This window comes from Crocodylus siamensis, chromosome 13 (genome assembly GCF_052110815.1).
Source record: "Crocodylus siamensis isolate JL-2025a chromosome 13, ASM5211081v1, whole genome shotgun sequence".
NCBI lineage: Eukaryota > Metazoa > Chordata > Crocodylia > Crocodylidae > Crocodylus > Crocodylus siamensis.
The window spans coordinates 23658820-23673280 of NC_143407.1; the positions used below are offsets into that span (position 1 = coordinate 23658820).

Below are 14461 nucleotides of genomic sequence, written 5' to 3' on the forward strand. Positions count from 1 at the left end.
AGCAGGATGCTGCAGTGAGCCCTGTATTTGCAAACAGTGATTTCATTTTCATTCTGTGGCTAGAACTGCCCCTTCAGTCTCAGATGAAAGACAGAGCTAACATGGCTTTTCACTACGAAATGAATACAGCATTGTGAGCAACCTTTCTTATTTCTCAACAAGATCTGTTGCACTCGTTAGGGACTCTCACATTCCTGTCACCTTTTTAGATCTGGCAGCTCTCTTGTATGTGAGCCAAGCAAAACTTAAGGCTCTGCTCCATGTCTTTCTGTAATCCAATTAATCGAAGGCAGACATAGCTCTAAGTACATATTATAGGACAATACATTCATTCCCTTCAGACTGACACTGCTATGTCCCTGCTTTTTAAAACCACAGTCAGTGGAAGGGTGATAGCAATGCTTTGCTTCAGTAACATAAACAGATTCTTTATGGGTTGAGCTGGAAAATGTAACATATTAGACTAAGCCAGCAAATCAGGCTGCATTACAGCTGTGTCTCCCATTCAGCTTTTACAGATTTCACTGCACCACAGACCAATTCAGTCTGAGTGACGATATAACAATGTGAGCCAAAAGTAGCCTTCCTGAAGTCAATGGGGCTCTGAGTTGAATGACCGCCACGAAAAAACAGGTATCTAGGGTGAAATCCTAAGTGAAGTTAATGGGATTTTTGCCAGTGACTTCACTAGAGTCAGAATTTCACTGCTAACCTCTAAAACACTTTGGAACAACAATGGCTGGAGAGACTATTCAATCAATCAATCAATCAATCAATCATGTTCACTCCTGCAAAGGGATATGTAAAAGTAGCTATATGAATGTATTGTTTTAGCCTTTATTTAAGGTATATAAAACGTAGCTACACCATCTCAGCATCTGCAGTATTTCAGACATTCCTGCTGGTAAGAATGGGGAGGTTTAGGAGAATAAAACAGACAGAAGTAAGTAACTGTGCCACCTGCATGATACAACCTGAAGCATTTTGAAGTGCTACCATAGTATGCTAAGCAGCATGAGATTTTTCAATCAGTCTGGCATTCCCTGTGACAACAATGGTAGTATAAACTACAGCCACATTTAAAACAACAGGAGAAAGTCTGGCTTCCTTAGTTCTAAAGAAGAAAAGCTGCCTCAGGAAGTTGCTCCCTGCTGTAACTCACGGTGCTTCACAGAAAGCACCATGAGTTACAGTGACCTTCTGCCTCCCCCACCCCAAAAGGTATTTGCTGTTTGGTCAGGGCAGGGGCAGAGAGAAATCAAGCCTCATTTTCGAGCTGTGCTTCTGCCTCTTCTCTCCCAGCCCCGTCCCCGCCCCCAGTCCAGTGCTGTTGTCAGGATGGGAGGAGGATGAAGGCAGGGGAGGGAGCTCCATTCTGGGGTCTGCCCAACCTGCTCTGCAGGGGGAGGGGGCAGATTGGAGCGCCCTTCCCCCTTCCCCTCCAGTGCAAAGTGGGCAAGCCCCAGAACAGACCTTCATCCCCTGCCTTCATCCCCCTCCCATCCTGATGACAGCACCAGGTGCTCCCACAAAAGGACAAGCAGAAGTTAATAAAGGTGCTCTGCTTTGGAGCACCTTCATCTGAACCCTCATTAAATGAGTGTTGCAAGGCACTTGTATAGTGCTCTTCAGCCGTGCTCTTCTGTCAGGGCACAGCTCTAGAGTGCTTTCAAGGGCGGATCACGCAACAAATGTAACTTCTTTCAGGACCTTCAATGTGCATGCAACCACTTTTGAAAGGAGGTAAAACTATGATGTAGTGTCTGTTAAAGCTGTGGTAGGGATTCCCTGTGCTACCCCCACGAAATGCCCAAAACCAAAACCCTGGGAGTGTCTCCAGGCTTGTGCCAAAAGACAAAACTGAATTCATTTCCTGAAAAAAAACTGCAAAAGACCATGAAGTAAAGAAAAAAAAAAAGAGGTCGACTCCCAAGTAAGAAATTTATCTAACACGTTTGCACCACCAGCTGCTCTGGAAGGTAATGAGGTGGCATGTTCTCTACAGGCCTCAGCACTGAGTGATGAGTCACTGAAACGTGTTCCTGAGGGAGCAGACAAGGACAGATGCCCTCCAGTTGTCACTTGTTAGCTCTCCCCCCCCATTTCTCCTCGCTCACAGAAGCAACACAGGTTCACTTTAGCTGAAGCTAATCCACTTTCCTTCAGCAAATGCTGTTCCCAGCTTGAGCTAAGCTTTGCCCAGTTGAAATTATTAAAGTTTACAATTCCTATCTGAGAGAGTTTAGGAAACAGAACAAAAAAAAGAAAAAAGTGGTGGTGGTGGGGATTCTAGTGAATTGATCTCATAATGTCACTTCTAAAGAGTAGGTGCATGGAAGGGCTAAGATACAACCCAGACAAATTCAGGCAGGGAAGGGTTCCTACCAAACTTGCAAACCCTCGTGCTTTAGATTTGAAAATATCCTTTTACCCCTCGACAGCTTACAAGCAACTAGTTTCAGCAAAAAAAACATACTCTGCAAGGCACAACTTAGCTCAGTACTCACAGTACTCTATGCCCAAGACAATGTCTCTAAAGTAGAGTCGAGCCTGCTCTTCAGTGAAGGGATGGTCACTTGGTACCTCCATGACAGGTCTAAAGTGGAAAAACAAATTGTTACCAAGAGCCCACTTAACTGACAGCCACATTTCTTACTTCTGGGACGAATGTTGCCTATCAAGAGAGCAATCAGCCAGGCACCAGGCCTGTGTTGTCCTCTGTCTGTGCCTCTGGAAGCTCTTGGGTAGATCCATTTCAAACGAGTTCAGGGCCCACTTAGACCCCTGACCAAATGCTAGATTTTTTCAAAGTGTGCATCATTCAGCAGCTTTCCCTGAGCCACTTAGGGATAGATTTTCAAAAATGTTCAGCCCTCCACATGCTACAGGTGTGCTGAGCAATTCTGTAAATCTTAGAGAAGATTTGCAGAGGTGCTGAGCACCCACAACTCTCAGTGAAGCAAGTGGAGCTGCACATATGCAGCAATTCTATTAAAATGTCTGGCCTCACTTTTCTGATCTGTAAAATCAGGTTAATACTTAACCAATCTGAAACACTCAAAACCCTAGATGGAAAGTGTTAAGAAAAGTCCAAAACTGCATTATCTATTACTGTTTCACCACTTATTACAGAAGCATCTCACAGCCATTACCATTAGTCTTACAGAAAGACTATCGCTAGATGTTGCTTCCGGAGTGACACACTCCCCTCTTGTGCCAAGGTGAAAGCAAAAGGTTAATGCAAAAGGTAATGAGACTCCACAAGCTGCTTGGCACCTTCTGGAAAGAAAGAAGTGCAGTCAGCTCCAAAGGAAAGATAATGGGAGCTGTCAGTGCTCAGTACTTTGGACAATCAGGTGTGCTCCTGTGAGGTACTTGGCAAGGTGGTCCTGATCCAGCAAAGCCATTGAGCATGCACTTGCCTTGAAGCATGTGAGCAGTCCCACTGACTTCAACAGGATTGAAACACATTTTTAGCTGTATCCAAGCCACGGGGTTCTTGGAGCCTTGCGGGATCAAACACTTGCCAGGAATCAATGCACAATGGGACAGCAAGACAAGAGGGCTCCAGAGCTACCAGCAGTTCGCCTTATTTTTAACTGCTCTGTATCTGCACCAGAGCTCTGTGAAGCTGGCAGTGCTGAAGGCTCCCTGTCAGCAAACTTTCCCCTGTACTATCTAGTCTCTCTCTCTCTTTCTCTCTTCCCATCCCCCTTTCAAGAGATGAATTCAATACTGTTTACGATTTTTTGCCATCGGTTTCTAGTTTCCTCCCTTTACATGGCAACATTTTCATGCCACTGAAACCTGGGAGAAGCGAGATGAGTGGCAGGACTGGCAGAACTAATGGAATATAACTGTCATCTGCTTGAGGTGGAGAGCATGCTCCTCCCTCCTCACTACACCTGGATGTGGTGGCTTTTCTCCAAGATGTGCAGAGAGATTCAAAGGTGAGTCTTGCCCCTTCCCTGTTTTGGCAAGCATCAGCAAGACCATCCTCAAGCTGCTGGAGCTGGCCGCTAGGAGGAGGCTAACTATTTCTGGGTGAAAAAAAGTAAAATAAAAGTTTGTGGCAGAATCTCCTGGCAGACCCTACTCACCCAATCTTGCTTCCTTCTCTGCAGATTAATGGCCTAATCCCACTGCCACTAAAGTGGATGTAAAAACTCCCACTGATTTTCTTGGGGGTGTGTTGGGCATTGAAGTTGGGGGAGAAGAGCCTGGGTCATTAAACCTTCGATTCACGTCTTCCTTCCTCTCCAGTTCAGAACAGGACCTGGACTGTGGGCCCCAAAATAAATGGCTCAGCACCTTGTAATACAAGACTCCACTCCAATGCCTATTGAAGGCAACTAGAATTTCCACTGGCACCTAATTAAGGGCACATTCCTTTAATGGAATAAACTTCCATATTAATGCCAATGTTTATTTAACGGTGGAAATTTTCAAGCACTTGCCTTTGCCCCATTCTATTCCCAATGAACTCGGTGGGACTTTTACTAGTGGTTTCAACAAGAGCAGAATAAAGCCAGCACCAGATCCTTTTTATGAGGCCCACCAGATCAGCCCATGCAATGCACCAGCCTCTCTTTGGAAAAAGCCTGACCCTCACTTGGCTTAGTGACATGCTTTGTAGCTTCTCTCAGATAAACCATCACTGCTAAGTCATAACAATCTTGCTAACTATAATCCAGCCACATGCTGCAGTGATGCCTTTTTATCAAAGGATGTTTTAAAATCATATTGAGAGACTGGAAGATGGTTGCAAATCCTGGCCTGTGTCTCTTGCTGGCAGCTGCTGTCCCAAAGGGCATTTCCAGCCATTACCACACCTCATTTAGAGCAGAAAATTCAAAGGAGGGTCCACCTTGACTCCAGGGTGACTATCTACTGATTACTGTGGTAACAACTGTGAAACTGCACTGAAAACTGAGCAATGCATCCACATCAGACTGCTTCTGTGTTGCAGCACGGAGAAGTTCACATGTCCACAATGAAGGAGATGAGGCTCATCATTACAGAACTGAGAGAATCAGGGGCTGGGTCCCAGGAGAACCAGAGACACAAGGATGAAAGGATGATTTCGTGTTTAAAGCACCAGACAAGGATCGGGAGATTTGGGCTCAGTACCCCAGCACATGTGACCCTGGGCTTCTTTCTCATAAAATATAAATACTTGCAACTCTCTTCTCTCAGCCCAGGTCTGGCCTGTGTATTTAGATTGTAAGCTCCTAAGGATCTCTTGTAAAACCATGTGTATTCCAGAGATCTGGATAGTGTAAGGCAAGGTGATGGAAAAGCACCTGCATTTACAAAAAGTGCTCTCTCAAATACAGAGTGTTCAATAGTGATTGTTACAAAGCACTGGAGCAGGAGCAAGAGAAAGGGGGACTATGCTGATGTAACCTATATGTTGCCTGCCAGAAGAAGGTATAAAGTGGAGGTCACTTTATGTCAGAATTTTAAAACTTGTGTGCGTCACAACACAAATTGCGCCGACACAGATTTCCTGCGCTCTGAGAGAAGTTACACTGGTGCAAATCTGAACTTAATCTGCTGTGATCTAAAGTCATTCCAGATTTACATCCATGTAACTGCAAACAGACTCTGTCTCTCTGGCACCTGCTTACTGACAAGAAACTTTCACCATCTTATCCATCATGTCTGCACATCACTTAGGGAGCTCAGGCCTCAGTCAGCACCCAGCTGTCCCAGATGACTGCTATCACCACAGCACTCCATAAGAAAGGGTCCCTTTGGGCTACTCACCCCTTGCGCAGGAGATCAAACACTGCAAGAAAAGAAAAGAAAGGAAAAGAAGGTTGAGATGAAGAATCATGTTTTCCTCACAAACATCTAACAAAACTTCCATTCCTTGAAGTGGTAAAACTAATTTATCCGACCCAGCAAAGCTACCAGGGATCCAGAATTAAAAGAGCTCACTCTTTGGCAGAGAGAAATAAGTCCAACCTTTGGCTCTCATATTAGGAAATGATTTGGTGGGGCCTTCCACTAGTGAACACAAGTGACATGCTTTGCCATTAGAGAGATCCCAGCGCGGACCTTCTTCTGTAAAGTGAGACTGTTCTATTTACAGCTAAGCTGTCATTGTTACGATACTGCAGCGATGTTAAACCAGCCTAAGATGCAAACGTAGCAAGCCGGTGCTGTACTAAGAGCTGGCTCATCTTTCTTTGCCAGGCTAGGCAGTATTTTCTTGTTCCACCATTTCCCCTCCGTCAGTTCTTTATCGTTATTTTATGTCTCCACTCCCCAACCCAATTTTTTTAGCGTTAAAAACCCTTCACGAGAGATGAAGGGCAAATGGGACTTTTACTTCTGGGACACTATAAGGGAAAAAGCAACCTGTCTATAAACAACTGCAAATGCCACAGTGGGACAAAGCCACAATGCCTCTCTTTGGCCTCCACATTTTCCTTTTCCTTCGCAGTATATTTTAGGAAGGATAGAGAAGTGTTTCTGAGCATCATCAGGCACACGGTATGGATGGGAGCCTAATGTTCGAGTGCCTGATCCTGAGAGATGCTCAGCATTTGTGGCTTCCTTTGACATCAGTGGGAAATGAGGAGCCAGATTCTCTGCTTCACCGAGGTCACTCCAGCTCCTTCATTCTCTGCCCTGTTTTAGTGGCTGCTCTCTATGTCTGGAGTAGTGCAAAGGGTGCAAGTGAGCAACACTCTGCGTCTGAGGATGGGCCCATGACTTCACGCAGTAAAGACAAGGCTACAGCACAGTGAGACTTGGACACAGCTGCACCTCAGCTGGAGATTAACAGCATAGGAAAGAATTGCTCTTTGCAATGTCCTCCATTGGCCCTACTGAATACTAATTAAATGAAGCATCCTTTACTGTCCCCCTCTACTACTTCTGGACCAGGCTGCTCACAATGCTGAGGAGCTGCTCACACAGCTCGTCCCTGGGCCAGCAAGAAGTGTGACTGGGTGATGGCTGTGCAGGCGCTCTCACAGTTCAGCCAACTCTCTCATAATCCTTCTCTAGCACCCTTCACATGAGAAACTGCTCTCCATGGTGGCCTCCACAATCTGCCCTGCAATTTAGAGACACAGAGAAGTATGGCTGGAAAGGACCTTTGCAGGTCACTTAGTCCAACCCCCTGCCTGAGCCAGGATCATCCCTATCCAAACCATCCTATACAAATCCATTGTCTAAATCTCTTAGCAAAACTACACAGCCAATCTCAACACAAAACAAGATATAACACCCCAACTCATCACAGGTCAAGCAGGGGGACCATGGCAACTAACATCCTGCTGCTGTAAAGACTGTTAATATACATTCAAGAGATCCCAGGAAGAGGGCCATGCCCCAGCTACAAACACTTCCACAGTCCACACCAATCTGACGATGGAGTAATATTTCTTCCTGACCCCAAATATGGCTATCAGTCTGACCCCGCGTGGAAGGGCAAGACTTTCTAGCCAGGAACCTCTGGGTTTAACTCCCAGCAGGAACACAGACACACCCCAGTCAAAATCCCCAGCCTCGGCTGCAACCAACACCCAATGCCTCTGAGGGAAGTCTTAAAAAACAAAACAAACCAAAAAAATGACATTTCGCAGCAGGGGGGAAAAAGGGAGGGATTCCTTCCCAGCCCCATGCAGCAACCAACAAAGCCCAGAAGCATGGGAGATACCCATAGAAGAACATAGGCACAGCTATGCCCAGATCATCTCCAATGTCCTCTTGAACACCTTTACTGATGGAGAGTCCACAACTTCTCTAGGCAGCCTATTCCACTGTTTCACTAGTCTAACAGCGAGGAAGTTTTTCCTGATATTTAACCTTGATGAAACTTCAAGCCATTGGTCTACATCCTACTCCCTGCAGCAAGAGATAAAAGGTCTTTTCCCTCCTCTTTATGGCAGCCCTTCAAGTAATGAAGACTACTATCAAGTCTCTTCTTAAGCACCATTTCCATAAGATGAATATGCCTAGCTGCTTCAGCCCCATATGACTTGCCTTCCAATCATTTTATCATTCTCTCTGGACCCGTATCTGAACCCTCTCTAACTTCTCTGCATTGTTTTTAAAATGTGGAGCCCAAAATTGCATAAAATACTCTAGATGAGGACAAACCCATGCCAAGTAAAGGAGCACTATCACTATCTGTGTCTTGCACCTAATGCTTCTATCGATGCATCCCAAAACTATTTGCTCTTTGTGCAGCTGCATCACTCTGCAGACTCATCGAGTCTGCGATCTACCAAGACTCCCAGATCCTTCTCCATAATACTGCCATCCGGCTGTGTGTCACCCATTTTTTATTTGAATTTTTGATTATCCTGGCTGTTGCTGTCACTGTTCAGCACAGCTTTGCCTCTGCAGCTTTGCACACTGAACTCTGCATCTGCTTTCAGTTCAACCTCAAATGATCATTGCTTCTCTGACCCCAGCAACGCCACTTCTCACCCCCCCCACCCTTGAAGACCAGCAGTAGCTAGGCTCCTCACTGCTCTGCTGTTTCCATCTCAGCTGCCACACCTTTGATGTCACTCATGCAGGCTTTGGCTGAATCTTTTCTTGAAAGAGAAAATGACCTTTAAAGGAAACTGGCCTCATGTACACGGCAAGGCCTCCTTTCTTGGCCATTTCAAAAGCTGCTTTTACTATGTCATGAGAATCAGCTTTTAAATGATTTAGTCGGAAGATGTCACAGCATGTAGTAGGGCTGGTTTTCAACTGGGTATCTCACAGCCCACTACACCCTCCCAGCATCCTCAACCCCCTCCCGGGATCTACCAAGCTTCCTCCGGACAGTGCCTTCAAGGACAATGCCAGTATTAGTGCAGTCAGTCAGGGCCTCCTCATCCCACAGGCTGAATGCTCCACCTTCACAGCATGCCCCGCTTTTCATACTGTGAAGTCTGCAAACATGCCCAGTTTGAGCTCAGGCTCCAGAGCCCTGACGCCCACTGTGCACAGCAGCTGCTTTGCCTGTGCCCAGCTCCACACTACAAGGTTTTGCTGGCACAGCTCTTAAGGTTAGGCCGTGTGAAAAGATCACAACCCACAGCCAGCGTAACTAAGCTGACAAAACCCCTGGTGTGGGCACAGCTATGCGGACACGCTGCTACTCCTGGCTTGGCATACGCTGTCTGGAAAGTGGGGTACCTACAAGGACAGAAAAACTCCTGTCAGCATATACTGCCTCTCCATCAGAGGCTCAGCCAACATAGCAGTGCCAACATGGCTACCACAGCAGAGGCTTTATAGACTAGGTAAACCCTCCCTAAAGTGACTCTGCATAAGGGGAAGACAGTATCCTACCAGCACAGCCACGCTACCTCCTTCAGGAAACACTTCCTCTACTGCCAGAGGGGAATGGGGCCTCACAACAAAGGACTGGAAGTCAGAGTTATCCTCTCAGCATTGCTACTGGTACTGAATGCACCCAAAGAAGCAGGGATGCTACAGTCCTTAATATTCATCCCACACTCCCAGCTCTTCAGGAGAACCGGAAAGGGCCTGAGCAGCTTTCATCCGCCGAAGTGTTCGCACCAAGGGGCTCTGTGATAAATGGCAAGCAGACATGTCTTACCAACACTGCCATCAGAGATCCTGGCTTGGACACAAAGGGCCAGAATGTGGCTGGCTCTTTGCAGGTGTGTTAGGCAAAACAAAAGGCAAGGAAGTCTCCCCGCCCTTTCTGAATGTGTTCAGGACCAGCTGAGATCTCGGCCCTTACATTCAGCACTTCACCCCTACAGAGGAGTGGAAGCAACCTTTCCTCCACTGTCTTGCTAGCTCAGAGATCAGAGGTGTGGGGAGCACATGCAACATCCTCCTAGGGCCTGTCACTAAGACAGCAGTTGTTGCGATGCTGATGTGGGGCTTTTTGGCACTCAACCATCCTTTGCACTGAACAGAGCCTCTGTGTTGTGGTCAGTGCAAGTCTCCTCCCAGTTATGTTCCCTCCTAAACACGTGTGTTATGTGCCTCCTTGAGTATAAACCTGTACAGTTCTGTAAGCACAGAATGAGTTACATACCCATGTACAGATTGTCCTCTGCAGGATCATCCAGTACCTAAAAGCGGTATCACAGAGACAAGGGGGGAGGGTGGAGAGAGAGGGTGGGAGGAAGAGGGAAATTTTTAATCCAAGCATACTCTATAGCAGTGGGGGCCAACCTTTTTGACATGTGCATCACAAATTAGCCCTACGCCCTCCCTAAGTGACACTCCAATCCCCTTCCCCAGCCCACCACTCTGTTTCCTGCTCCCTGCCCAATCTGCTGCTGTTTCCTGCTTCCTATCCAGTCTGACACTGTGCTATCTGTCTCCTCCCCATTCTGCCACACAGAGGGTGCCCATGTCACTTATGACACATATGTGGGAGGTTGCCCACCCCAGCTCTATAGCTTCCCGATTCAGTTATGCTGAAAATGAATACGGCACCTGGAACTGAAGGTTCATGGAGTCATATGCAGTTTATGACCTTAAATGTGTGCCTGCCTCTTTATCCTCATCACATACACAAAACTGAGGGATCCTTTTCAAATATTTCAGCAGCAGCTTCCAGTGTTCGGAAACTAACTCATTGCACAGTGGAGATTTCTGTGGTACACTGAGATTTTGCTGAAGCCTTGTGAAGTCTGGGCTTCTGCCTACAATGGGGGAATTAAAGAACTAATTATATGCACTCTTCTCCCTAATTAAAGGGACTGTATACAACTGAAGATATGACTTGTACCACAGTTGTCTCATATGGACAAGAGTTCAAACCACACGTGAGCACAAACACACACTCTCTCCCCCCCTCCCACCGAGGAGTTGCTTACCCACAGTTCCATCAGTGTGATTTAGGTAAACTGGTGCAAAAGTCTGGAGAAGATGCACTTATTGCAGTATAATCACACTTATTTCAGTTTTACCTGACACTGAAGCACAGGTTTACGCAAATGAGTAAGTCGCTCTTACACTGAATAAGAGAGTTCCTACATAGGAGTTTGCAACAGTTCATTCAAACAGGTGCAAGGTTGTTTCTAGGCAAGGCTTACATTTTCTCTCTCATGAACATATATGAATACGGAACTGTAAATTATTTATCATGATGCAGACCAGGCAAGCCTTCCACATGCATAACACCATGCAGTGTGTGAGCAGGTTTGAGTCTTCAAATTGCAGAAGATGCTGAGCTTTTTAGAGCCTCTTAGGGGATTTCACCATCCATTTCTTGTTAATTTGGAAAAACCCCCCAAAACAAAACATTTCATTTCATTTTGCTCATTGGCACAATCTGAACTGAGCAACATGTGCACACATACATATCACTGTACACTTTGGCATACACACCTCTATCAGTCTGACAATGTTGACATGATCCAGTTTCTTTAATATGGCTATTTCTTGGTAAACTCTATCCAGCGGTGCCATGGGTTTGGTCTGCTCACCAGAAGCTGCTTTTGATCCCCTAGGAGGAGGCCGACCTGCAGCCATAATGACAACAACAAGAATCATGCTTTATCTTATTTGCCAGCACGTGGTACATCGCACCAAATGGGTCCAGTATAGAGGTGCATAAATGAATCCAGGACCTCTAGCAAGCAACTCACAAAAGAAAGCAGGGGTTGTGTGACCACACAGAAAAGTCATACACTAATGCAGTGGTGTTCAGACTTTTTCCCCGGCAGGCCACAGGGGCAGTACCTGGTTTGTCTTCAGGCCAATTCCAGCCCCAGATTCTGATCCAGGGAGGGTGCAGCAGGCCCCACCTGGCCATGCGGAGGCAGGCAGCAGGCTTCCCAGCCCCAACCCACCCCTGCAGGGGAAAGGGCTTGATGTGGGGATGTCAGGAGGCACGACTCAGCTCTGCATGGGGGAGGAAGGCATGGCCTGGCCCCAACCCATCCTGGGGGAGGTGGGGAGGGATGGCTTAGCCCCAACATGGAGGAAAGGAAATGTGGCTCAGCCCCAAACTAGGCCCTGTGGGAAGGGGTGTAGTTTGGCCCAAATCCAGATGCTGGGGTGGGGGGGATGGCATGGCCCAGTGCCATGGGGTTGGGGTGATAGCAGCTGTCCTATGACCAGCCACAGGGGGGCTTGTGTTTGGGAATCTGGCAGGGGGGAGGGTGGCCATATTAATGACCACTGTTCTCCCACTGCCAAATTTCCTGACCCATGAAGAGCCCTGGGGGCCAAATGCAATGGTTCTGCGATCTGATCAGGCATGTGAGACTGGGTGGTTGGGTTTATATTTGTTTTATATGTGAACTCTTACAAATTCATTCTGAAATGTAATGCCAGTGAAAAGCTGAATGGATAGCCTTGGCAATCAATCACTCCTAAGATCAGGCAACAGCACTACTCTAACAATATGCCTCCATCCTCATCAATGATACTGCGAAACAGCAAATTCCAGTTTCACTTGGGTCAGCTCACTCCTTTTCTTTTCCAAAGCAGATAAAATAAATTTCCATTCATTGTAACTGGTGGGGATTTTACACCTGAGACCTTACATCAAAATACTCCCTGGCCTATAAAGATGGGATAGAGTGCATCCTCAGCAAGTTTGCAAATGAGACCAAGCTGCGAGGCGTAATTGATAAGCTGGAGGGTAGGGCTAGGATTCAGAGCGACCTCAAAAAATTGGAGGATTGGACCAAAAGAAATCTCCTGAAGTTCAATAAGAACAAGTACAAAGTCCTGCACTTAGGACAGAACAATCCCATGCACCGGTACAGGCTGGGGACCAACTGGCTAGGCAACAGTTCTGTAGAAAAGGACCTGGGGGCTACAGTGGACAATAAGCTGAATGTACGCCAACAGCGTGCCCTTGTTGTAAAGAAGGCTAACGGTATACTGGGCTGCACTGGTAGAAGCACTGCCAGCAGGTCAAAGGAAGTGATTCTTCCCCTCTATTTAGTACTGGTGAGACCAAATCTGGAGTACTATGTCTGGTTTTGGGCCCCCCACTACAGAAACCATGTGGACAAATTGGAGAGTCCAGGGGAGGACAACAAAAATGGTTAGGGGGTTGGGGCACATGACTTTCGAGAGGCTAAGGGAACTGAGCTTATTTAACCTGAAGAAGAGAAGTTTAGGTTAGATATCAGGAAAAAGAACTCCCACTAGGAGGGTAGTAAACCACTGGAACAGGTTACCCAGAGTGGTGGTGCAATCTCCATCCTTGGAGGTTTTTAAAACCTGGCTAGACAAAGCTTTGGCTGGGATGATCTAGTTGGGGGTAGTCTTGCTTTGAGCAGGGGGTTGGACTAGATGACCTCCCAAAGTCCCTTCCAACCTTCATTTTCTATAATTCTGAGAAACAATGGGATTTTCCCCCACCCCTGAGAGTCCCTGTGTCACTGGGCAAAATGTATCCTCTCTGATCTGCTCTGATATACCTGGATGATGCTTTCCATCCAAGATGGGGCTGCACTGCATCTCTCAAGATAAAAGAAAGTACATAAAAAGGTTCTGTAGTCATCATGACTTCACAGGGGAAAAAGAACCATATAACAATCCAAGAAAAACAGATTGAAAGATACAGGGCTACTGACACACTTAACTGCCTTCTCCAATTATTAGAGGAAGCGCGAATCCCCTTATCTTGTCTGCTTCCAGAATGGTTACAAAAACCTGGCAAATGAAGTAGGGATATAAATATTGTTAAAAAAAATATTTGTTTAGTCTCCTCTAATTACATTGGTTAAACGGTTAATCAATAACACAGCAGGTGGGACACAGCTGCTGCTGGGCTCCTGGGGGGGCCTTTGCCTGGTGGGGGGGACAGGGAGGAGAGGGGAGGCAGTGACAAGCCCAGCCAGACAACACAGCCAATGTGAAGCCTTGGCTGCGAGCACCTGTGAACAAGCAGCTAATTGCTTAACTGATGACTCATTAGGCCACCTGCTGTTTTCCATTTAGGCTCTGGGTACTGGTCCCCATCACCCCTCTCTCTCGTCTGCCTGCCGCCTTCTGGTGCCTGCTGGGGCACCACCAGCCTCCTTACCCCACCTTCCCTGCCAGACCGCACAGGCCCCAAGCTAAACAACCAGTAAACTAACCGGTTATCACTGGGATTATCAGTTGTTAAACGATTAATCATTTAACCTTTCACACCCCTAAAATCAGGGGTAGGCAATTATTTCAGGCGGAGGGCCACTTACCGAGTTTTGGCAAGCTGTCAAGGGCCACGTGGGTAGCCCTGCCCTTCGACAGGCACCACTCCCTCCCCCCATCACCATTTTGAGACTGGAAGGCCCACCCCCTAACCCTTGAACTTTGGCAGAAATACTCCTTTCAGCAAGGGGTTTTGCCATCTCGGAACCAGAAAAATAACAAATTATATTTTAAAAAACAATCATCTAAAAAAAATTCATTAATTTGAATTCAAAAATTATTTTTGTCCTACTTTACATGTGTTTGTGTAGCGTACACAGAGGTGATCATACATAATGGCTTTTCTTACTCTTGTATG

General features: G+C 46.6%; 1 protein-coding gene across 2 annotated transcripts in view; it reads right to left on the reverse strand.

Annotated features, from left to right (window-relative positions):
- Positions 1–14461, reverse strand: part of CAMKK1 (calcium/calmodulin dependent protein kinase kinase 1) — a 222264-nt gene that overhangs the window by 70977 nt on the left and 136826 nt on the right. For both annotated transcript variants that reach the window (XM_090025527.1, XM_090025528.1), the window contains exons 6-9: positions 11335–11468; positions 10031–10067; positions 5770–5791; positions 2508–2596 (exon numbers count right to left, since the gene is read on the reverse strand). In XM_090025527.1, coding sequence (XP_089881653.1) covers positions 2508–2596; positions 5770–5791; positions 10031–10067; positions 11335–11468 — 282 coding nt within the window. The remainder of the gene's footprint in view (positions 1–2507; positions 2597–5769; positions 5792–10030; positions 10068–11334; positions 11469–14461) is intronic.